This window comes from Cervus elaphus, chromosome 3, assembly GCF_910594005.1.
Source record: "Cervus elaphus chromosome 3, mCerEla1.1, whole genome shotgun sequence".
Taxonomy (NCBI): Eukaryota; Metazoa; Chordata; class Mammalia; order Artiodactyla; family Cervidae; genus Cervus; species Cervus elaphus.
This window is the reverse complement of record NC_057817.1, coordinates 29890806-29916355: the sequence shown is the minus strand read 5'-3', so window position 1 is coordinate 29916355 and position 25550 is coordinate 29890806. Positions and strand designations below refer to the sequence as shown.

Here is a 25550-nt window from a genome sequence, read left to right as displayed (position 1 = left end):
AGGAGAAGGATGGGGGAACAGTCAGGAATTCAAGTAACTCCAGAATGGCTCTGACCTCTAAGAGACTGAACCGGGGAGGCAGGAGGACAGACAATAGACCAGGGCACTTCCACCCTTCTGCCTTCAAGTCTTTTGAACCGAGACATCCCTGGAAGGAAAGTCAGGAGCAATTCCCAGGATTGTTACAGGACAGGTTCACTCCTGTCCTGTAGACACACAGGACCCCGAGAGAAAGAAAACTCTCCAGATGAAACCCTGACTCTCCTGTGCCCTATTCACTCTGAGAGTCTGGGGGTCTTTCCAGGCCAGCAGCACAGAACAGCCCCCCGAGGCCGCTTCTCCCCCACAGCTGGGACACCAGCGCCATGTCGGATGGCCACACCCGGGCTACAGAGAGAGGCCGGGCCGAAGCGCCAGGCCCGGCAGAGATCTGGCAGCAAGCTCTGGCGGAGGAGGCTGACTGACACCAGAGCTGCCTGAAGTTAGCTTCCTCTCTGGGGGCCGACAGGCCTCCCGTTTCCTGTCTGTCTGCTCTCCAGCTCCCCGCCCCCTTCTCATTTCCTGTCTGAGTCTCCACTGCTATTTTCGGGATCTTGACACTTTGAGGAGATGTCAAAGGGCACTTCAGCAAGGCCGTGAAACCAACACAAACCAGGAGGAGGAGGAGCTGGGGTAGCTCTGGAACCCTGCTTCCCAGCCTGGCCCGCTCCAGGCTCGAGTCCCCATCTTCCGAGGGCCTGGAGCGGGGACGGATCAGGCTGCTTCGGAGGCAGGATCCCCCTCGTGCTACCTTGCCCTGGGCTCCCACCGCCCTGGAGCTCCCATAGCCCTGCCTGACAGCCTGACACACTCTTCCTGCCCAGAAATCCAGGAAGCGTCCTGGCCTTCCCATATAACTCCACCAGGGGAGCACAGTTCAAATGACAGGAGCTCCTCAAATGCCAGATGCTGAGCTGCTCCTGGGAACCAAGGACCTGGTTCGGAGCTCTAGCTTGTGTGCCAACTGCTGAGAGGCCTGGGCCTGGGGACTACGCAGCTCTGGCCTCAGGGCCTGGCTGATGGCCAGAGGGGACAGCAGCAGGTAGAGGGGGCAGGCTGGGGGGACCGTCCCACACTGCTCCACAGCCCTCTCCGGGGAAAAGCAGAGCCCCCTCCTCATGCAGGAGGACTCAGTAAGGAGGACAGGAGGGCCCGAGAGAAGGAAGTAGGGAGGGGTAAAGGCCCTTCGGATGAGCGCAGGGTGGTGCTTGGAGCTGTCATCTGTGTCGCGTGTGCTCTCACACGGGGAGTAGCTGATGGGGCACTGCAGTTTTTCCTTCCTCGAGCTTCACCAAATAAAGGTGAAGGCTGAGTTACCCATTTCCTAGCGGATCAGTTCTCAATGTGTGGTTCATGGATGAGGTGTGAAAGCCAGCTCTGGCCACCAAGCACAGTGACCGCACCAGCAACTGTCCCTTTCCTGTTCTCGCCCATGACTGCAGGAGGCAGCTGACTGCATACAGGTAGCCTGCACCAGGAGCCCGGGCGGGACGGGAGGGGAAGGCACATGATGTCATTTGGCTCTTTCTACTCCTGCTCCTGGGGCTGGAACCTGCCCAGAAACCCCCACCTCCACCCCAGGCTCGACTTTTCAGACTTCTCACTCCTGTGAGCTCTCAGGCCAGATCTGTAGTCCTGCCTGCAGTTCTCTGTCACTTTGTCTACGTACACACACACACTCTCTCTCTCTCTCATCTTCTCTCTCGCTCTCACTTTCACTATATTTACCCTGGCTGGTTACAGTTTTATGAATCCAAGACTGTAGCTCTTTCCCTCTATCTCATGCATTAGCCCTGTGCCTGCTCAGCAGGTTGTGGTTCCCCACTCCTCTGGAAGAAAAAAAAAAAAGACTCATGTAGTTTTTAGGGGCCTAGGCAATAGGTTGACAGGACCTGGGTCTGGGACAACAGAAGACGTTCAGCAGCTGGTCCACCTGCTTTAGATCTTCCCTGAAGTTTCAGGAAGCTGCTTCTGCTCATGAACTAAAATTGTCTTATAATCAAGCAAATAGTCTTCTGGGCACCAAACAGTCCACAAACCAGGTCTCAGCAACCCAATGCAATACTTTCCCCCATTCCCAGCCTTCTCTGGGCCTCCCTTGGCCCAGCCCCAGGCCACAGGCAGACTCCAGTCTCAGCTGCTGTGGGAATGTCTTCCACTCAAAGCCACAGACCGAGGACCCCAGGAGAGGCCCCAGGCTTGCCAGCAGCATCCAGTCAGCAGCTGGCAGAGCTGAGGGGGAGAAAAGCCAGAAAAGGAACAGTCTGAAGCCCTCTGGGGAACCAAAAGGCATTCGTGAGGCAGCTCTGCCCCACAGCAAGGAGATAAACAGGCAAACTCTCCTCAGTGGACGCCGGGTCCTAAGCGGCCAGGTGGAAAGGCTCTGATGGTCAAGGGTGACTCACCCAATGTGGTTGGTCCGCAGTGAGATCTCCAGCTCTCTCAAGACTTTGGTTGACTCCTGTACTCTCCTCCTGAATTTCTGTGAATGTAGGATTCTCTGTCACTGATGGAGGCCCCCAAGTCAACTTTACAATACAAGCAAAAGGGGCAGAAAAGGAAAGGGAAGGCACCCAAGAGGGCGGTGACAGTCCTTCCATCTGTTCCTAGCCAGCCACTCCCCCACAACACAACACTCCCCCAGAACACAAAAACCCAACTCCTGCTGCTCAGAACAGTCCTGACCCATGTCACAGGGTTTGCCCCTAAACCCCACAGGACTGCAAAGGACAGCAAGAGGGGGCTACCCTGCTTCGCACCTCACCTTCCGAGTTACACTGGGGTCCAAGAAGCTCTGGAGTTTCTGGATGTATGTGTGAGGAGGATTCTTCACCTGGAATCGTTCCTGTGAGGGAAACACGTGTGTGCATGCAGACACTCAGGCTTCTGAGAAGAATGCTGAGGAAGCAGGGCACCCACAGTGTCTGATGTGAGGGGACTCCTTAAGCTCTCACCTGGCCCTTAACATCCCCCACACCATAAGTTCCCCTCCGTGACTTATCCTCAGGTACTCTTCTCTGTTGCCATCTTCTCCTCCTTCGATGAGTAATTTTGAGTTACTGAGTAGACTCAGTAACCCTGAGTCTAAAGTAATTTTCTTATGTTAACAATTAAGAGGCTGCTTGCAAAAAAAAAAAAAGAGGCTGCTTGCAGCCAGGCCTGTCTGAGCTCAAAAACTCATGATTTGTTATCTTCAGACGTACACAGGGGAAAAAGCAAGGCCACAGGTGCGAGTTCTTGATTCTGAGCTAAGTGAAAATCTCTCGTTTCTCTTCTGGCTCTAAACACTTTCATGTAGAGAGAGCTTCCAATCCTCACATTCTGAGATTTGGGAACAGAAGACTAGAGGACCAGGCTTTTCATTCCTAGAGGCCTGTAAATAATGGGGAAAAGGCTGCTATTTGCCAGGTCTGGAGCAGAGTGAAAGACAAATGGCGCTTTGGATTCCTCAGCCAGGCACAGCCCTCACCCTGGTTGGAAAGGCAGAAACAGGTTCTGCTGGGGAAACCACCAAACTCCTCCAGAGCAGACCTCACAGCTCAACAAACCTCAGTGGGAAGAAATCAAGACAGTGCTTTGTGGGAGCTAGAGGGGAAGCTGGCCTACCAGCCTGTGTCTGTTAGGAAATTGCTTTTAGAAGAGGAAATAAGCATGGGCTGAGGCCAAGACCAGGCCAGGGTTCCTCAAGGGACCCCAGGGCTGCGGTTAATGCCCAAGGCCCTGCCGCCGTGCCCAGCCTCACTTTCGGTCCCAAACCCTGTACCTGGTCACAGATGAGGTCCCACTTCTTCTCGTTGTCGTACTGCCGCAGGAGCCGCGCCTTGTCGGGAGGCAGGTTCATGGAGCTCTGAGGAGAGAACCTGAGTCAACAGGGCTGACAGGCTTCCCTCACGTCTGAACCCTCAGGTTTCACCCTGACATTCCATGGCTGAATGGGAAGGCTTAGAGGTGCACGACCATCTTCCTCTTTCCCCTTCACATTTGGTTCAGTTTGGTTGAGCAGCGTCTTCCAAACTACAGGTTGTGGAATCAGTGTAGTCAGTCAAGAGTAACTTTATTTTGAATGAGAATGAACAGATTGAAATAGAACAAGAATTTAAGATATCAGAATTGATTGCAATTAGGAAGTATAAATAATGTTTCACAAAGTTTTTGCTTCATGAACAAAACACACACACAATGTAAGATGTGTTTCTTAACATGGGACTGGTCAAAAAAGTTTGAAAGTCACCAGTCTAAAGTGACAACATCAATCAATTTTCCCCCACAGTCTGAGAGCTGGGCAGGCTTCCTGTACCACACACACCCATGGGTGAATCCTGAGCCACCCATACATAGCCTGTGCAGATGCTACAAGTCTAACCCCTTCCTTCACATCCAGGACACCAGGGAATGAGCAGAACATCAACATGAAGATTACTGCTCAAGTTTTTAAGGAAATAGTTTACAAGATTTCAGTACTTTAATCATTAGTGCTAATTACTTATGACTTATGACACAGCTCCCAACTATTTAAGACACAGTGAAGTGTCCCAACCCCTCACTGAGACACTCTAACTGAGAGTACAGGACAGACCAGGAGTCATTTTATTTTGTTCACTACCATTTGCTGAAGGAATACATGAATACAAGTGTAAGTGAATAAAAAGCCAAGACATCCAGGGGCAAGCCCCACCCAGACCAGCAGCCCTACTGACCCCTCCTCTCCCGCTCAGGTCCAGCCAAGCCCCTCCTCTAACCAATCTGGCTGCCTTGGCTGCAGGTCACAGTAAGGCCTTCCTCTCATCTTCCTCTCCCTTACCTACTGCTCCAAGCTCAGCTCTAACTTCCAGGTAAACAAAGTGTGACCACCTGGCTTATCTCTGTTGGGTCCTTGACATCCTTGTCCCTGGGGACACAGATTGTTTATGTGCCCAGGATCCTGAGGAGTCATATTGGCTCCGAGTTATTCCAAAAACAGCAAGAGTATCCTGGGAGTAGGCTCTCTGTTTTCTAAGAAACTGAAAGAAAATCCTTAAACATAGTTTATTTCTGTTACATGTATCTATTTATTAGGTATTTATTTACATACATGCTATTAAGCCAGTTGTATGCTCATCTAAGGGCTTTCCAAGTGGTGCTAGTGGTAAAGAACCCGCCTGCCAATTCAGGAGACATAATAGATGTGGGTTTGATCCCTGGATTGGGAAGATCCCCTGGAGGAGGGCACGGCAATCCACTCCAGTATTCTGGCCTGGAGAAAACCATGGACAGAGGAGATTGGCGGGCTATGGTCCATACGGTCACAAAGAGTTGGACACGACTGAAGCGACTTCACACACACACACACACACACACACACACACACGCTCATCTAAAGGACTGACTGTACCATTATTCATATGCCTCCAACCGCTAATGACGTCTAACCCTATGACAGGCACCAAGTGGAGGGTAAGCTGATGGTAAACCTATGGTTAAGAGGTCCTGGTTGTGGGGCTTCCCTGGTGGCTCAGTGGTAGAGAATCCGCCTGCCAATGTAGGAGACACAGGTTAACGATCCCTGATCCGGGAAGACTCCATATGCCATGGAGCAACCAAGCACGTGCACCACAACTACTGAACCTGTGCTCTAGAGCCTGGGGGCTGAGCTGCAACTACTGAAGACTGTGTGCCCTGTGTTTTGCAACAAGAGAAGACACTACAATGAGAAGCCTGTGCCCTGAAACAAGAGAGTAGCCCCTGCTCGGTGCAACTAGAGAAAAGCCCGAGCAGCAACAAACATCCAGCACAGCCAAAGATAAATAAATTAAAAAAAAAAAAAACAGGTTCCGGTTCTGAGCTCTGGGCCAAGCTTCTGGCTGGAAACAGGGTCATTATGGCTTGAAAAAGGAAGTGGAGTTGGGATCTCTGTTCAGTGTTTAGAAATGGAAGAATTTAGAAACCCAGAAGAGAAGAAAAGAAGGGGAAGGGACCACCACGTCACCCTTCTCCCCATGGTTGCTCCCGCCCTGTGAATCTGCCCGAGCTTCGGCACAGAAGAGGAGCTAACCGAATCCACCCGGCTGCTGATGGAGCAGGCCTGGCCGGACAGGCAAATAGAACCCCAGGTGTTCTCTTTGGGACCACCTGGCTAAGGGCTGATCTCAGCGTGTCTGTGTGGCCAGCAGGAGGCCACCACAGAACAGGGACCCGAAAACCAAAGGTGGCCTGGAGCAAGTTCTCCCACTTAAGCAGGGCCAGGCTGCAGCTTGCAGAGTTTGTGAGACTAGGCCTGGTTCTGGCCCTGTGCACGGCCTGAGGTGGCTTCACTGTCCTTGTGCCCCCCTCTCCCATGTCTGTGCCATGAAGGCAGAAAACAGTCGTCTCCCCTGGAAGCACGTGACTCGGGAGGGGGAGGGGGAGCTCGTCTCGGCTGTGGCAGACATCACATCCCGTCTACACCAACTTCCTCCCTCAGCCACCCGCTGGCAGCTGCTGGGGCCTCACACTTCCCCACCAGGTGAACCGCTGAGAAAACGTCTGGTCCCCCGGGACTTCAAAGACGAAGCAGGGTCACCACCTCTGGGAACCCCAGCCTAAGAGCATGGAAGAGGAACCTCAGGGAACTGGCCAGACTTTAGATGCCCAGGAGAGAGGGATGCCAGCAAATGGAAACCAGGGGCAGGAACATGAAGCAGCTCTGACCACAGGCCCACGTCCTCCGGTCTAGAGCTCTGGGTAACACTTCAGAGCAGTGAGGGTAGTTTTCTCTCCTTTGTGACTGAAGTGTGACGGGGAAGGAAGTGGGTGGGGGAATTCCCCAGCCTCCAGCACTCACAAGAAGTCAGTCATGGACTGTGGGGGGTGGGAGCCACCCATCACGGGCAGGGCCAGGGTTTGGCAGTTCTCTCCCCACCAGACAATGGCATCGGGGCCCCTGCCTCCAGCAGATATTGTGTGTGAGGCCAGCAGGGCTCAATGTCCTGAGGAAGGGCAGCTTCCTGAGTTCCGGGGACAGCCAGGGAGCAAACCTGCCAACCTTCCTTCCGGTTTCAGTCAGAGGTTGTTTCCTTGACATTTTCCTGCTGTGGCTCCACTGAGACCACAGGCTCTCTTGAGGCAGACGCCAGGCTGAGTTCTTGCTAACTCCTCTTGGAGACCCTCGCTGAAGAGAAAGGAGACTCGGCTGTTTTGGAGCAGAGGACACTGGATGTGGAACCAGAGAGCTCCAGATCGACTTCAAGCTCTTCAGAGTCACAGAACCTCAGAGAGCTCATTCACAAAACGGAGATAATCTCACCACTTCACAGGGTTTTATGAGGATTAAATGATAAATACTTTAGGTCCTAGTGAGTCTGGAACACTGTGGGTGTTCAACACACTTCCCTCGCCGCTCCTCCTAGAAACCCTGAGCAATGCTCTGACATCCCAAGGACCTGCCCTCTTGCTCCTTGGTTATCCTGTATTCCTGCCTCTGTCCCTCCTCCTTCAGCTCTGCTTCTCAACACTCTGGGGACAGAGCAACCCCTCACCCCTGCTTTGATCCTTTGCTGCTAAGACTAGGAGGCAGTAAAACATCACTGTTCTTGGGGAGGGGTAGACTCCAGCGAGATGGGAGAAGAGGAACTCAGACTCAAAGCAACTCTGGGACTGATTCCTAAATCAGAGGGAACCAGCCAGAAGTCTAATAATAAAAACCTATAACAGAAAGAAGCAGAAAGGGGTGGATCTGATGCTTCTCCAGCAAGGCGGCTCTGGTTTATGGCCAGTTTGAGACCAGACCGAGCGCCCTGCTCAGGGGCCAGCCCCTTCCATGGGAGCAAGGGCCCAGTCCCCCCAGCGAGGCTTCCTTACTCCCCACACGACCCTGTTGGCCCCAGAGAAGCAGAGGCGGCGGGAGCTGGCTCTGGTCACAGAGGTTCCTTTCCCTTTCCTGCTCTGCACCCCCAGCCGGTTAGCCCCTCCTCGCTTCCTTCCCACTGCAGGGGAAGGGAAATGCCGGTGGGGCTGGAGTTTCCTTCAAAGCTGTGGGTCCTGTACTGGGACTCACCCCTCCTCTGCCAGTCTCCTTGGGCCAGGCCTGGGGAAAACCCAACACACAGAGATAGGAACCACCCAAAATCCCCAGCTGCCTCTACTGGTCCCAGTCAGTCATGATAAATTTCAGGATCAGAGGCAAAAACGGCCTGAGGAGAGAAAGACAGAGAGAGAGAGATGGCTGAAATGTTCCTGCAAAGGGGATTCTGGAGACTTAAGGGAAGGCAGGCAAGGGCTGTTCATTTTGAGCAAATATAGAATGTGAGTTGGTGGTTTTCTTAATGTTTTCCCTCTCAGAACCACCTCCCCACCGAGGCCCTTATGGCTGGCCACTTCTCCCTGGGGTAGTAGCCGCAGTTGCCATGCTCAGCCCATGGGGAAGCTGAGTCTAGAACCTCCCCAGAGGTGAACTGAGGCACTGTCCCAGGCACCACATGCTACTGAGCCCTGGCCCCTGGTCACAGCTGCCAGCGAGTCCTCTCGGGCATCTGCAGATCAGCCCATTATGCGGATGGCAGAGGAGAAGGCGGTGAGGAGGTACGAGGTGTGGGAGTCCAGGAGACTGCTGGAGGAGAAGCTGGAGTACTATATTCCCACCAGGAGCCCCTCACAAACCAACATCTCTGCCCACAAGTCAATGGAGAAGCAGGCAACACTGGGCACAAAAGCCCACGCCTAGCCGCCAAATGGACCCAGGGTGAGGAGTGGCCAGGCCTCCCCTCCACACGTCTCTCCTGGTGGGCAGTAGGGGCAGCTGTGGCCAGCTGGGTGCTGCTCCCAAAAGCAAGAGCCCAAGGAGGTGGGAGGCACCATTCCTGCTACCCCGGCCCCCTCAGCGGCCATAGCCAGCCCTGCCGCGGTAGCAGCTCCCAGACAATGAGAGTTATTTTCAGCCAGCGCTTTAACACAAGCCAGCTGGCCAGGGTGCAGGGCGGGAGGCTCCTCCACCCGGCCCGCCCAGACAGCAGGCCCAGCCCGGTGCTTACGCTGCCACCCGCCTCTGCGTCACTGTTTGTTTATCACTGTTTCAGCGCAGCTCCTCCCAAAACTGCCCCCCCAAACCACAATATTGGCAAAAGGAAAATCAAAAAAATCAGAGTGTTTGAGCAGAGGTCCAAGAGCTAAAATTAAGAAGGTCCAGACATGGGAAGCACAGCTTCCCCAGCCCCGTGACCGGTGGGTGTAGCACAGCGAGGAAGCGGGCTGGGTCGGCAGCCAGGTCTCAATGCAGCCCCCACAGACAGGCCAAGCCAGGCTCTGCGGCCAACCTAGGAGACGGAGCGCAGGATGGCTCTCCTCGCCTTCCTCCCACCCATCCTCCTTTTCAGAGCTCAGGTTTGGAGAAGATAACATGAGACAGACAGAGCCTGGAAGGAGCCCGAGTCAACCGGGAAAGGCTCTGGGAGAAGAAGTGCCCTGCCGCAGAAAGGAAATCACAAGAACAGTTCATGACACTTGGCTGGAGGAAGAGGGAGCCCTGCCCATGATGGAGTGGGGTGAACACTTGAAGAATAGGAAGGAGTGGACCGGGAGCACTCACCTCCCTAGATGCGGGGCCTGGTGCCGCCAAGTCCCACAGCCTCAACAGAGCAGCTCCCTGCCTACCCCCCTCCCTCCATCTGCAGCCCCATGCACATGGGCTCATGGGTGTGACACAGCGCTCACCACACACACGGTGCCCCCAAGGCCTGAGCTGCCCGACTAGACTTGTGGGAAATTTACCGCGGTACCTTATGACAAAAGACATCGGAAAAGTGGGTGCTCCTTGACTTAAGCGTCTGTAGCAGCTTAGGTCTGACTTTCTGGTTTCGTTGGCTTGAAGCTATCACTTTGGGGACGAGCTGCCAGTGAAAAGCCAGCTTTCAGAGCCCTGTCTGGAGAACGTGCTTCTGTGGTCACTGATGACTCTCTAACCAGAAATGACTTGCTGAGCAGTTACGGGCCAAGTCCCTGAGCAGCCTGGAGGAAAAAGAGATGGATTTGCCAGATGTCTCAGGCTGAACTCTGCAACTCACACCAGGGAAGTCGAGTAAAAGCGAGGTCCTGGAAGGCCGGTGTCAATCAAACGAAGAGGTGGCTTTATCCAAATGCAACTGTACCCCAGAGGCCTCCTCCGCACCGTGGTCGACTCCTGCCTTGGATCCTGAACTGGCGCAGGAAGTCCGTTAGGCCCCCAGGGCCAGCAAAGCCCCCTAACTCTACTCTCTGCCACGCTGTCGGCCTTACACCTGACATCAGGTGACCTGGGCAGGTAACCTGGCCCTGGCTAAGGACGCCCTCTTGGCCTACTCAGTCAAGAAGCATATACTCTCGAATAGAAGAACTCGTGTTAGCTACGGGCCCCAAGCCCCAGCTTAAAAACACCACTGCCACAGCAACTTGATCTGTCTGCTGGCTCCTCAGCCCCTCCTCGCGGTTAGCCAGACCCACACACTCCCCAGTTACGCAGAATGGAAACTATTCTGCTGGGGGCAGCTGGCTTTTCCAAAGCCAAGGAGTCTTGGGGTAGACTTACATTGTCCCTGTAGCCAACCGAGGTTGACCCTTCCCTTTACCATATTCTGCCTTCCCACAGGGGGAGCCCTTAGGCAGTGCTACCTCAGAGGGGACACAACATTTCTGGGGTTATACCCCACAAAAGGCATTTTCCTCTTTCTCCTCGGACCACAGGCCATTACTCACTAGGACCCAAGCGTGCCTCTCCCAGGGTCTCTCATCCATTCCTTTTCTTCCCTTCCCATGGCCACCATCAGATGGGCCCTTGTTGTGCACTCCTGACCTTCTGGGATAAACTTCTAGCTGGCATCCCTACTTCCAGCCTGCATGTGGATGGAATTTCCAAACTTCCTAGCACATAAGATAAATCATCCTTCTTTTCAGTTCCGAAATCTCTGACTCCTTACCATTTACACAAGAAAACCTAAACTCCTTGGCTGACTGTTCTCAGCATCTTAGATAAGAAACAGCTTCAGAGCTAAGATTTTTTCCAGGTTGGCCCCAACATCTCTGATCAGCGTATTGTCTCCTGGGTTCTCTTGGAGCAGCTACTCTAGTCATAGGATTCACTTGTAACTCATGTTTCCCCAATCTTCTGAATCCCTACCTATTACTTCTGGACTCAAAATCCAACTCTGTGTCTACCCATCATAGCTTGGTCCCTCTTCTGAGCTCCAAAGCATAATTGTAATGTGAAGAATGATAAGGCGGAGACCTGCTTGTTATCCCCAACCTCCTCTCATCTTCCTTATTAATGAACCTCCAATGCTTAGCTGAGTACTTAGCAACCCAGAATTAATACATGTCTTTAAACAACAAGGTCCTACTGTATAGCACAGGGAACTAAATTCAATATCCTGGGATAAATCATAGTGGAAAAGAATATAAAAAAGAATGTATATACGTGTATAACTGAGTCACTCCACTGTACGGCAGAAATTAACACATTGTAAATCAACTATACTTCAGTAAAAAAAAAAATTTTAATACAAAGAATTAATATATTTCTCATCTTTCCTAGCATTCAGATGTGGCTATGTGACCATGTGGGATGTGAACAGAAGTAGTGTGTATAACTTCTGAGAAGTATCATTAAAGGGAGGGAATATATCTTTTTTTCTCCTTTCTGCTTCCAGCTGGCTGGAATGCAGAGACAACAGCTGGAACTTCAGCAGCTATTCTGGAAAATGAGGTGACCTTAGAAATGAAATCCAGATGAGTGAAGCAAAGAGAAAGAAAATACCTGGTCACTGATACTATGGATCTCAACACAAATTGAATGAGGTCATATAGTGCATTTTCATGTCTGTGTTTCCTTTATTTCAATTAGAATACAACTACTGGAGGGAAGGGGTCATGCCTTATCCTTCTTTGAGTCATGTGCAGGTGCTTAATAAATAACTGATTGATCCTGCTACTACCTCATCCATCACCAAGTCCTTTGTTCAGTTCCTGGTTATTTTTGGAGGGGATTATCCAACTTCTTACAATTGTCCTTGCTATTTCTGGTCTTATAATCTGCCTTATGTGCTACAGCCCAAATCACTTTCCTTAAATGTTGCTTCTCCCCCGCAGCAAATTCCCACTTCTCATTGGGTTTCAACTCTGTCTTTCAGTTCATGTTATAAGTCTAAGATACTCCCCTGACTCGTCATCTAACCAGACTCATCTTAAAGTCCGCTAGACCACAAGCTCCTGAGCACAGGCATCATCATAATCAGCTTGTGGATCATTGCAGTAGGTACTCAATAAAGATTGAGCAAATTGAATTTCCCCATACATATACTCTTCATCCACTCCCTAAGATTTCTCCTCCATCATCCTCAGAGATCATCTCCTTCCCAGTCGCCAGCCATGACCTCATCCAATTCACAAGGGGAGAAATCCCATCTTCTCTAGCAAATCTGTCATAAGTAAGAGTGGGAAGGTTTACACTCTCCCCTAAAAGTGTCTCTACACATTCCCTAATGCTTTTAGCATGTGTTCATGGAGTTGTGATGTACAGCTAATGTCTCTTCACTTTTTCTTGGGTGTTTAATAAATATCACAAATCTCAAAGAGTGGCTAAAGCACAGAATGAGGAGCCACACTGCCCTAGTATGAATGAATCTTGGTTCCACCACTTACTAGTGTGGCCCTGGGAGAGTTATTTAATTTCTATGAGCCTCAGTTTCCTCATCTGTAAAATGGAGGTATAAATAGTACCTACTTCTTAAGGTTGCTACGACAATTAAATAAGTTAATATACATAAAGCATTTAAATCAGAATTAGGTAATAAATGTTACACATAAAGCTAGCTGTGTTCTTCTTGGTTTTTTGTTTGTTTTTGGTTTGGATTTCTTATTCAACAATTAGCACAAAGTAACTATATGCCAGTCACTAAGCTAGAAGCTGGAGATATAAAAATAAATAAGTAGGATCCCTACATTCAGAAAGTTTATATCCAGAGGGCAAGGTAGATCAGCAAGCCAGGGATGAGTGCACACAGTACTGCTGTCAAATAGCTGCATATGGCACTGTGGGATCCCAGGGAGGCAATGGAACAGAGGAGTCAAGTAAGGCTTCCTGGAAGAAATGCTACAGGATTTACTCTTAAAACATCAAGCAGGAGGAAGTTAGGCAAAAGCAATTAAGCAGGGGAAGATGGTGATACTCTAGGCAAGGACAAGGCATTTGCAAGTACACAGAAGCACATAACACCACAAAAAGTCCAGGAGTCTTCAAGTGATCTGCAATGACAGAACGAAAGCATATATGAGGAAATTACAGCAGGCAGGGAATGGCCAGATGACACAAGGTCCTAGGAACTAAGGTAAATCAGTGGGCCTGAGTAGGATACTAATGACACTACTATTAAAATGAAAAATGGAATAATGACAAAAGCTAATAACATTTATTGACAAAACTGAGATAAGAACTCTATATAAATTATCTCATTTAATTCTCACAACTAGCCTATGGAGTTAGGACCAAAATCATTCCTATTTTACAAGTGAGGAAACAAAGGCTCAGAAAGGCAGGCCAGGAACTTGCCCAAGGTCCCACAGCTAGTATGTGATGGAGTTGGGGTTTGAACCTGGGTCTGACCCTGACTTTGTATTCTCACACAATGCCTCCTCTGAGACAACCAATTGTTTTAGCGTTTCTCTGAACCTTTCCAGATTGCATGCATCCTTCAGGATTAATATGATCAAGGTGCCTCATGAAGCCCCCTTCAAACGACTCACACCTCTGCACACTTCGTCCCTTGAACTTCTGCAGGGCTACTGCCCTCGCTTCCCATCCACGATTACACTCCATCATCCCTTTAGTGTATTCTAGGCACCATACACTGTGCCAACTGGAAGTCTTGTTTTGTCTGGAAATAACTCTTACATGTTTACCAAAAAAGGGAAAAATTGTGGCTTATAAATATCTACTTCGGGCTGAGCTAGATCTTTTAATTGTAAGATTTAATGAAAAAAAGATGATTTCACTCCCATATTACTACTCACCTTTCACATTCTATTTCTTGAACTAGACTGTAAGCTTCCTGAGGGCATGGACTTTTCCTTGATCTCACATGTTCCTAGACAATCTGACATACAGAAGAAGCCTAAAAGGTGTTGTGAGTTGCCCATGTGGCCTGCTGGGGACAGCACTCTACCCCACCCAGTACCACTGGGTCTGGATTTCCAGGAGTCTCATTATAAATCCAGGAGCTTATCATCAAGTCATAAAACCTAATGAATCCCTTCCTACATCCAGACTGCACGTGGGAGAGGCATGACTCCTGCTTTATGGAAGGACAACTGAGGCCCAGCACCAGTCATATCAGCTGGGGAGAGGCACTACAAGTCTTTTCTCTCTCCTGGCTTTTCCAATTGCTCTCAAGTGGGGGTCCATCTCAGGGCCTCAGAGCACCTCGCCTCTTTGAGGAGGAAACATAAAGACCCCAGTCTGCTCTTGATCCACAACCCACCTTCCCAACATTGTCCCTCCCTCATACTTGTTAAGGCCAGAGCTTGACACAGGGGTCATGACTACCCACACCCCCAACCCCATCTTGGAGTGTCCCAGCTTTTTTGTATCTCATTTGATTGTCCAGTCAAGAAACAAAACAAAACAAAACACCTGTTTAGAGGCAGCCTCATAAGAGTTCCCACCCCTTGACCCAGAGAGACTCTGAACCTTTGCTTCTCTCAATGTCTGACATCCTAGGTGTCATAATCACTCAGGGCCACAGATGGGGAGGAAAACATTACTGAGCGTCTGTTATAGGCCAGGCACTGTGGTCACTGCTCTCAGTAACCCATGGAGGTTAAGTGGTGTTATGCCCGTTTAACTGGTGAGAGAATTAAAAATCTGAGACCAACTGGCTCGAATTCATACCGAATGAGGCAGAACCGAGATTCAAACCCAGATACGTGGCCTCCAACAGAACGTTTGACAGGACATGCCTTTTTCTGCCATATCTTGCCATCTCCTTTCAAAGAAATCAAATCTCCATTTCTAACTTGGAAAGGCCCAGCTGGATTTGTCTGACTGACTTTGGTTGATCATTAAACAGTGCTTCCCTGTCCAGCAAGACTGGGTGAAACTAGCTGAACGAGGTATGTGTGCCGGATACCTGAAGTTCAAGGCTTCTGTCTCACAGGAAGAGGGACACCATGCAGAGTAGAAAGCCAAGAGAACTCCCTCTTGGATACCACCAGTGACAATTTCTTCACATCTGCATGGCATTTTAAACATTCAGAGCCATCTATAAATAATGGCATGGGCTTTGGAACAGGGAGGACCTAGATTTGAGCCTTGGTACTTTTCATGAGACAGTGGGAAGGTTACTAGACTTCTCTGAACTTCAGTTTCTTCATCTATAAAATGTGAATCACAATCTCTACCTCCTACAAGAATTCAGTGAAGGGATGAATGAACGAAAAGTATTTTGCATGTGCTCTGGCCCAGGAGAAGGGCTCTATAAATGGTAACTGGGATGAGCTACTCCAGGAGTTGCAGGTGATTCAAAGACAGCTTCTAAGCCCATACATAAAATATAACTTCACAGAACTTTAAAATACATAAAAGACAGTCTATACATGCAGCTGAACAGTATAGGTTAAATATATTTACTTACATGTTTACTAATTTTCTAGGTTAGAGCAGTTGCACATACACCCCTTTGAAAGATAAGACTGAAAATACCAATGGCCACGCAGGGAATTGACAGGAAAGCTGGGACCAGAGTTTGGGGAGAAAGAATTCAGTCACTCACTGACTAAGGTGTTCTGCTGAGTGATCTTTTGAATGAGATTTTGCAAAGAAAGTTGTTTTTAGTGTTCCACCTTATCTCAAGTCCCTCGCTTCCCCGTTGTCTCCTGACTTCCTCAGGTTAAACCTGCGGTCTGCAAAGCTGAGGTTTGATTAACCACAAATCTCTGTTTTCAGTCCCCCCAGCTAACTACTTTTCTCCACAACTCTGTTTCTCCCTTTGTGACCTTGCTGAAGTCCCTGGAGTTGTCCCCTCCCAGACACGCTAAACGGCTGTGCTGTCTATGGGAATATAGAGAGAGGCATGAGAATGTTCAAGCTCCAAATTTTATTTGACCGATAGACATCGTGCATGCTGAGTTGCTTCAGTCGTGTCCGGACTCTGTGCGACCCCATGGACTGTAGACTGTGAGGCTCCTCTGTCCATGGGATTCTCCAGGCAAGAATACTGCAGTAGGTTGCCACACCCTCCTCCTGGGGATCTTCCCAACTCAGGAACTGAACCCGCAACCCACATGTCTTATGTCTCCTGCATTGGCAGGAGGGTTCTTTACCACTAGCACCACCTGGGAAGACACCAATGACTCTCTCAAATATGTATTTCTATCTTAAGCTAGAAATCTGAGTGCCATCCTGAATTCCTCCTTTTCCCCTTATCTCCACCTTTCTAATACCAAATTTGATCCATCAAGCTCCCTAAATTTAATCTTTCAAACTATTTGTTGAATCTCTACCACACCAACCAGCCCTGGTTCAGGCGGCCACCAGCATCACCACACTGTCAGGCCACCTCCAACTGATTCCCCTCCCATGACTGCCACACTGACACCTCAAAATCTGACCATGCCACCCTCCTACCAAAAAGCATGACGTGTGGTTCATCTGCTGTGCTGTGCTTAGCTGCTCAGCTGTGACCAACTCTTTGCCAGGCTCCTCTGTCCGTGGGGTTCTCCCGGTAAGAGTACCGGAGCAGGCTGCCATGTCCTCCTCCAGAAGATCTTCCCAACCCAGGGATTAAACCCAAGTCTCCTGCATTGCAGGCAGATCCTTTATTGTCTGAGACACCAGGGAAGCCCATCCACAGAGCAGTCAAAGTCCTTTTACCACTGTCTGCCTTACACCTTATACTCCAAAAGCCCCGAGCAGCTCCAGAAGGATTCTCTGAGCACAGTACGCTCTGCCTTGCCCGGACGCTGCCCCTCTACCTGGAATGCCTTCTCCTCCACACTTCTCTCCAGCTCCTAATTATCCTTTTAGCCAGCAGAGGTTTCCTCCTACAGGCAGCATTCCCCAAGCCCTGCTCTGTGCTGCCCAGATCCTCCTGCCTTTCTACACCGTCGTACTTCCCAAGCTGAAGACTGCAATTAGATGTTAATGTGTTTGTCTTCCCCTTCAGACTGAACTCCTGGGGGCAGACACTGACTCGGTCATCTTCATTTCTCTGGCACTTAACACAATTCTAAGTGCTTAGTGAGTGCTTGCTGAGTGAATGTACTCAGGCGGCTCTGAGCAGTGGTATAGCATTCCTCTCCCTTCTCTGTCTCCAGGCGAGGAAGATGACACCTTCACTATTCTCAGTTCGCAGCCTCAGAAGCCCTCCAGAGTACTGAGTGACTCTTCATCTAGCCCTAGTGGGATAAGGCTGGAGTAGCCTCTGCCCTCTTGCCTCTGAGACAGTCAGAAGCAGCCGGCAGTGCTTTTATAACACTGTGACACCACCTGACATTTCCCTACAGGCATCCATAGGCAACAAATACTAGATGGTTTCTTTACAATTCCTGGAGGGAATCAACCGAGAAGCCTGCTGCCACCAGACGCTGTCTAGCTGCCGACCCTTCAACTCCTGAGGTTTTGCTCCCAACTTTTAACAAGGGTATTCTGGGGAAATGACAGATAAATGCTTTGGGAGCTCACCAGGACCTGCTACCCCATAAATGCAGAAGAGACTCTTAATCCCTTACTCACCCACGATGCCAGCAGTAATTAGGCAAGCCCAAAGGGAGCAATTAATAGCTGCTATTGGACCATCAATCCGGAACTCATGCCAGATGCATCAGAAAATAATCTGCAGACGTGAGCACTTTACAAGGGATTTACCAAGTGCCCTGACTGCCAAGGGGCTGAGGATAATGAGTGTTTGTGTGATGCTGATTCCGCTGAGCAGCAAGTGAAAACAAAATAACCACAGCCATAAACCAGAAGTCTGTCCAAAGGGGCCTAAGCATACTCTGGACACAGAAGATTCAAACAAAGATGCTCTTTCCCACTTAGCTATCTCACGTCCATCTGTTCTAGAATATTATCTGGGCATCATTCTGAGACTGGTTTTGAAAAGAAAGGGAGTCTGTGACCCCTTCAGTCTGCAAATGAGCCACCATCACCCCAGAGTTCAGTACAGTCCCAGGAGCACAGGTCTGGACTTCAGTAGGCAGAGGCTGGCTATTCTAGCCTTGGTAAATGCCTTAAAGGCTCTTCAAGTTCCTTCCATGGATACACTAGAGATGAAAGGTGCTAAAGGATAGGCCAAGGGCTATACTGGTTCCTGGAGGTCCTAAGGCCTGTAGAGAGGTCATGGTCATGACAAGGCCAACAACATCAAGAAGAAAAGCAAGGTGATTAATGTGTGGTATGCAATTCAGTGATTTTACAACTTTGAGGTACATAGAACCAGCCTCTTACCCATCAACTCTCAGTCGTCTTCACTCTTACCCATTTCTCGATTAATACCAGATCCCTGACTTGAGCGCATCCCAGGTGGTGCTAGTGGTAAAAAAAAAAAAAAAAAAAAACCCACTTGCCAAAGCAGGAGACATAAAAGACGCTAGTTTGATCTGGTTTGATCTTCCCTGGGTCAGGAAGATCCCCTGAAGAAGGGCAACAAAAAAACCCATCCCAGTATTCTTGCCTGGAGAATCCCATGGACAGAGGAGCCTGGTGGGCTACAGTCCATGGGGTCGGGAAGAGTTGGACACAACTGAAGTGACTTAGCAGCCCTGACTTGAAGAGGTTGGTGGACTGAGAATAACATTTCTACTGAAAATGTACTGAGCACCTACCACGCCAGACACTGCCCTGGACCCTTAAATTTTATTTAAGTCTCCTAAAATCCCTAGAAGTCAAGTACTCTTATCCTGATTAGACAGACACAGAAACTGAGGCTCAAGGAAGTTACGGCACTGGCCCAAGGTCATGGAGCTAATAAATGGCAGAGCTGGGATTCAACTCCAAATCCGTGGAGCCCCAGGGTCCTGAAAAAAGGCCTGGCTGAGCAGCAGTCCAGGCTGAAGGAACCCCGACACCACTTATAGCTTCCCAGGCCAGCCTTAGTCCTAGAACAAGTCTCTAGCCAAGAACACACAGTGACTTCAGGAAATCTTAAGAGAATCAGGCTTGAGGAGCCCTGAAAAGACAAGTATCTATTTACAGTTAATCAGCACCCTGCCCGGCCCTGCAGACAGTTCTGACAAGTGGAGCCAGGAAGAGGCAACCACAGGCTCTGACTGGGCCCACCTGGGGCTAGGAACCAGCCAGGCCCCTGGATGAGCAGCATGGACCCGACCCTGCCCAGACCGGCTGTGCTGCCCACGGACCCCCTGCCCTGGGGGACTCTCAGGAGCTGGAGTCCAGAGTCCACAGAGTCGTCTTCACTGTTTCACTGTTCTCTTGTACTTCAACTCCCCAAACTGCCACTTCACTAAAATATTGCCACTCTTCCTCTCTACCCCTTTAGCTTCTTTTTCTTCATGGCACTTATCCCTACTCAACATTCCATACAGACCTGTGTATGCATTGATCACTGTCCCTACCAACAACGCAACATCCATGGGGCGAGTCCCTCTGTCTCTTGTTCACTGTGGGACTCCCAATGTCTAAAATGCTAACACTCAATACATTTGTGTTGAGTGAATAAATGAGTGATCACACAATCAACTTTTAAAAATTCTACTTTCAGCACTTCCGTGGTAGTCCAGTGGGTAAGAATCTGCCTTCCAATGTGGGGATATGGGTTTGATCCCTGGTTGGGGAACTAAGATCCCACATGCCACGGGGCAACAAAGCCACAAGAGCCCATGTGCCTCTCGCGGGTCATAACTAAGGCCAGATGCAGCTAAATAAATATAGTTTTTAAATATATCACTTATAAAATGAAAAAAATAAAAACTCTACAAGCCTCCCAATGGGTTGAGAGGCAACTGAATAACGCCAGCCTCCCGGGAAGCCCCATCAAACCTGTTGTTGGACCCTAACATCCCTTGCAAATATCTCCCTAAAGCTCACCCCCCAGGCCCACAAACCCTAACTCACCCAGAGCAGGTACTCCAGGGAGAAAATGGAGCAGCGCCTAGGGAGGAGACACATTTCTCTTCCAGTTAAACACAGGCCAGGAGCTCTGCAAATTAAAAGCTCCCTCTTTACTGAATCCACTCAGCTTTAGTTATAGGTCACACTTTTTATTTTTGTAACCAGCCAACCCACCAAATTATAGGCTCAGGCCACGGGCAGGCACGCCAAACACTGGGGCCAGCCTAGCAGAGGCACTGCCCTTTCTGGCCTGAGGTGGGTATAGGAAAGAGGGCTGGACACCAGTCAAACCTGAAAGAGCAGAGGGTTCAATCACCCTGCTAGGCAGAGCTGACTGAGGATCCTGGTCTTACTCAGGCCAACAGGCTGCCCGGAGGGAAGCCAGATTCCAGGACTCCCCACACAGCAGTGACAGTGAACTCTTCACACTACAAAACAGATCGGGTCACTCCCCAAACTCCTTATCAAGGCTGATAAGGTTCCATGACCTGAGCCCTGATCACCTTTCTTCTACAATCCCTGACATCTCTTTAGCATCCTTGTTGACCAATCTGGCATTCCTTCAGTTCCTCGGATGTGCAAAGTTCCTTCCCATCCCAGGGTTTACTCTTTTTTCTTAGAAAACCTATCACCCAGATCTTTATATATGGCTGTGAAGATGAATGGGGGCGGGAGTGGTAGACAGGTGGGGCTGGGTCTGCAAGACTGGAGTAGAGAGACCCCTAAGGAGTCTACCACAGCAGACCGGGCAAGAGATGAGGACCAACCACGGCAGTGGAGGTACACAGAAGGACGAGGAGCAGCAGCCAAGAGCGAGCCCCAGGTGTCCAGCCTGGGTGACTAGCTGGGAGAGGGTGCACCCCACTGCCCCCACCCTAATACAGTGTACAAGAAAACACTAGCAAGCAGAAAGGAGAACACACGCGCTGGACACTATGCAATGAGTAGTATGAAATGAACACCTAACATAACAAGGTATTGTTAATTATATAAATTATTCAGTACCCGACCACATTCCACTTTAAAGGAAGGCAAGATAAGTTTGGCAAAGGTAAGAATTAGCCCCAAACTTGGTGACTAGAAATAGAAGCATCTACATTTTTTGAAAGTGAAAGTGTTAACTGCTCAGCTGTGTCCGATTCTTTGTGACCCCATGGGTTGTATGACCCCATGGGTTGTACGTAGCCTGCCAGGCTCCTCTGTCCAAGGAATTCTCCAGGCAAGAATACTGGAGTGGGTTGTCATTTCCTCCTCCAGGGGATCTTCCGGACCCAGGGATCGAACCTGGGTCACTTGCATTGCAGGCGGATTCTTTACCGTCTAAGCCATCAGGGAAGCCCTTAGATTGCTGCAATTCAGGGGTGACATCTGGGATCATCTTCCAACCAGTTTTACCTTAATCAAATTATTCGGATTCTCTAACCTGTAAGGACTGAGTGGTTTTGTTTTTTGTTTTCTTGTATATTTCAATCATTCATTGTTACAAGCAAGACCAGGAGTGGCCAGGAACCACTTATCAACGAATCTCTAGTCCCCCCTGAAACTCTGGGCAGGAAGGCCTCCAGAGCCTTTTCTAACAATCAGGGGCTCTTCAGACAAAACCTTCTGTGAACTGACCAACTGGTCTGATCCAAGGTCATGTCTGTGTCTAGAACTAGGATCTTCTACCCTGACAGGTGGGTCTCCTGGCTGCCCTTCATAGATCTAGTTCATTCCTCCTCTTTACTCCCCTCCCATTCTGCTCTAGCCTTCCGCTTCCTCTCTCCTAATCCACACCTGTCCCCTTTAAGACCTGACTTCAAGTCCACGTCCTTCTGAGAGCACTGCCTGATTAGCGATCCTAGGCCATGCTAATCCTTCCCTAACCCTCTAGTCCTTCTGTGCTTGGAGCTATGTGGCCCCTCATCACCTCATGATCTCATTTGGTCTTCTCACAAAACATATGACTAGGCAAGACAAACAGTAATCCCACGTTATGGATGAAACAACTGAGGCACACAGATAACCCGAGGACAGGCACCTGTTTTAATTCCCTAGTCGTTCAAAGTACAGTTCTAAATGTGTATTTTGTCTTTCCAATTATCTTCTATTTTTTGGTATTCTTCAAAGCACTCAAGAAAGTGTTGTATATACAGCGGGCACCTAAGACCTATTTTCTTAATAAAGCCAGAAAGGAAGGAAAATCAGATGAAAGTAGAAAGTCTCTCATAGATCCCAAGGCTGCCTCTGGCCTTCATTTAGAGGGGAGTGTTGGTTACACTGTCTCCTAACAACCTGTTCTTTGGCTTCCAAGGACATAAGATTTGTAATTAAGTACTTATTCGTTTAATATCTGCATTCCCATAAACCCCATGAAGACAGAGGTGATATTTGTTTTTCACCACTGTATACCCAGTGGTATCACTGGCACAGAGTAAATGAAGAAGGAAACATTTGTTGGACAGTGAATGTCCTAGGGGATAGCTGGGATTCAAACCCAAGCCTGGCTGGGATTCCAAAGCCCAGACCTTCCCACCACACTTCTCAGCAAAAAATGACTTGTCCTACTTCCCCTGATTTCTGCCGTAATGTACACAATCCCCACCAAAGCAATACTGAAGGCGAGGGAGGTGCTGACCCCAGAAAGAGAAGGAGATTGTGGTTAAGGATGTGGGTTTTGGAGTCAAACTGCTTGGATTCAAATTCTGACTTCACCACCTACTAGCTGTGTGATCCTAGGTGAGCTATTTAGCCTTCTTGGACCTCCATTTCCTCATCTATAAAATGGAGATAATAATAACTACTTCATAAAGTTGTGGCGATTAAGTGAGATAATGTGTATAAAGAGTCTGCCAGGTGACCAGCCTACCATTAGCACGCAGCAAAACATCAGCTGTGAAAATGATGAGCTATCCATGTTTCTGGGAGACTAGAATCTACAGAACATAGTTTCCCAAGTCAGTTCCCAGCTGCTGAACTGACTTAACTTTGAGAAGCTTAGCTGCAGTGAAGCCCAGAGCTCATGTTTATTCTCTTTGCTAACTTCATCTGCTAAAGTTCTGCTGAGGCTGGAGGTGCAGCTTTCAATAGCCTAGAAATGAAAGAGGCTAAAAATATACAACCTGCCTGTGTCTAGGGGACCGAGATTGTGCCTACGTTTATGAATTTAAAATACAGCCTCAGGGCATAAGGGCATCTCTTAGGATTCTTCCTACTATGAAAACTAGTCTCAAGCTCAGTACAGAGCAGGGAATGACCCCGGTGGTGTCCTTTCTCCCTCCTGCTCTCTTCTTTTGGATCAGTGCAGAGTGAGAGACAGGGGCTTTCTTTTTTTACAGCAAAAATTGAGTCTTCCTCCCCTATTTTTATTCCTCCTTTCCCTTAAAGGAGGAACAAATATGTGGGTATGTGTAGCTTAAAAAATTAATCAACTCAAAAGCTTATAGAATAAAAAAGGAATCACTGTTTGGTCCCCAACTCAACCCATCCCCCTCCACAGGTAACCACAGGTAACCACAGGAACCCACAGCTTGGTGTTGATTGTCCCAGGCCTTTTTTCCTATATATTTACATACAAACGTACTGCTTTATAAAGCATTATATATAGTCTTCTTTTAATTCCCCTTTTAGACTATTATATTTACACACACACACATATCTTGGAGATTTCCATCAGTCACAACCATTTATTGAGGGCCTACAGTGCCAGGTATTGGGGTGGACAGTGATAAGCATACAGACGAACTCTACACTCATGGAATCATTAGTCTGGGGAGACAGATCATGAACAATTAAATAACTTTAAAGTAGAAAATTATACAAAAGAAGTTAATAGGGTGCTAAGATAGAGAATAATAAGGAAGAGAGCCTCTCTGAGAGGTGATATTATTAAAACTGAACCCTGAAGCATAAACTAGATTGAACCACTTGAAAATCCAAGGACAAGACATTCCTGGAGAGGAAAACAGCTTGTGCAAAGGCCCTGAGACAAGGAAGGAACTTGTCCTAACTCAAGGAAGGCTAATGTGGAGGCCATAAATCAGGAAGGTGAGTAAGGTTAAAGAAGTCAGCAGGAGCCAAAATAATGCACTCTTAGGGGCCAAGGCCAGGAGTTTGCTGGTTTTTCCCTTCAAGAAGGAAGACATTAAAAAGATTTCTAGGTAGGAAATGATGCTATTTGACTTATAGTTTAAATTTGGCTGCTTTGTGGAAAATGGATGTGAGGATGGAGAAAGGCACAGTGGAAGAAATCAGGAGGCCAATTTGTTGGATGTAATACAAGTCAGAGTTGATTCTGGCTTGGACTGAGGCAGTAGAGATAGAATGGGTAGATCTGAGACATATTTTCGGACATAGAACTGGCAGGGTAATAGACTGGGTATGGAGAAAGCAGAAGGAAAAATGAAGGATAACTCCCAGTATTTGCCTGAAGTAACCAGATGAACAGTAAAGGAATAGATATGGACAGGAAATGGACAATCAGGTTTTTCCCAGATGTTTACTGTAAACAATGCAGTCCTGAGGATCTTTTCCATGCACCTTCATGCACATGCATAAACCACTCTGTAAGACAGCTTCCTAGAAATGAGATGAACAAGTTAAAGGGCATGCACATATGAAACCAGTAGACCCTACAAAATATCTTCTAAAATGTCTGTACCAAATTACACTACCACTAACGGTGTATTAATGTACTATTAGTGACAACCATGTCACTGTGTTAGTCACTCAGTTGTGTCCAACTCTTTGTGACCCCATGAACTACAGCCCGCCAGGCTCCTCTATCCATGGAATTCTCCAGGCAAGAATATTGAAGTGGGCAGCCATTCCTTTTTCTAGAGGATCTTCCTGACCCAGGGATCGAACCTGGGTCTCCTGTGTTGCAGGCAGATTCTTTACCATTTGAACCATGAGGGGAGCCCAATGACAACCACAGACACTGTCCATCTTTAAAATTTTGCCCTGATGATTTGTATACAAGTGTATCATTGAAATGTTCATTTCTTTGATTTCTAATGAGATTAAGAATTTTTCTTTTAACTTTTAATTGTATAACTAACACATAAATACATTCTCCTTGTAAGAAATGTCAACATAATATATAAACCTAAATTCCCTTTGACTTTCCTGTTCTTCCTATTATGATTCCTTCCCTGCATTTCACAGGTATTCATTATTAGGCTTATTTGTATTCTTCCAGAAAATTTTCTCTGTTTTTTAAACTCTATATGAGCATCTTTTAGAAGCTGTATTTCTATCAATCCTTCTAGTATGAATAAAAATATCTAAACAAAAATTTTTACTTAAGGCCTCTCTAAGTGACATTTAAGCTGAGACCTTCTCCAGGTTAGTTAACTCCTCTGAGCCCTGGTTTCATCACCTGTACAACAGACATAAAATAACTGCCACATTTAGTGAGATAATTCACGTAAAAGCATGTGGCATATACCCAACAAATGTTGAATTCTTTCCTTAAGCTATACGAGTT

The 25550-nt window shown here is 48.5% G+C and overlaps 2 protein-coding genes across 6 annotated transcripts in view; one reads left to right on the top strand and one right to left on the bottom strand.

Annotated features, from left to right (window-relative positions):
* LOC122682197 (tubulin alpha-1C chain-like) overlaps positions 1–25550 on the top strand; it is a 1110822-nt gene that overhangs the window by 362560 nt on the left and 722712 nt on the right. The gene's annotated exons all lie outside the window — the stretch shown is intronic.
* Positions 1–25550, bottom strand: part of FMNL3 (formin like 3) — a 51518-nt gene that overhangs the window by 16282 nt on the left and 9686 nt on the right. For all 5 annotated transcript variants that reach the window (XM_043884608.1, XM_043884588.1, XM_043884595.1 and 2 more), the window contains exons 2-4: positions 3803–3886; positions 2804–2884; positions 2445–2521 (exon numbers count right to left, since the gene is read on the bottom strand). In XM_043884608.1, coding sequence (XP_043740543.1) covers positions 2445–2521; positions 2804–2884; positions 3803–3886 — 242 coding nt within the window. The remainder of the gene's footprint in view (positions 1–2444; positions 2522–2803; positions 2885–3802; positions 3887–25550) is intronic.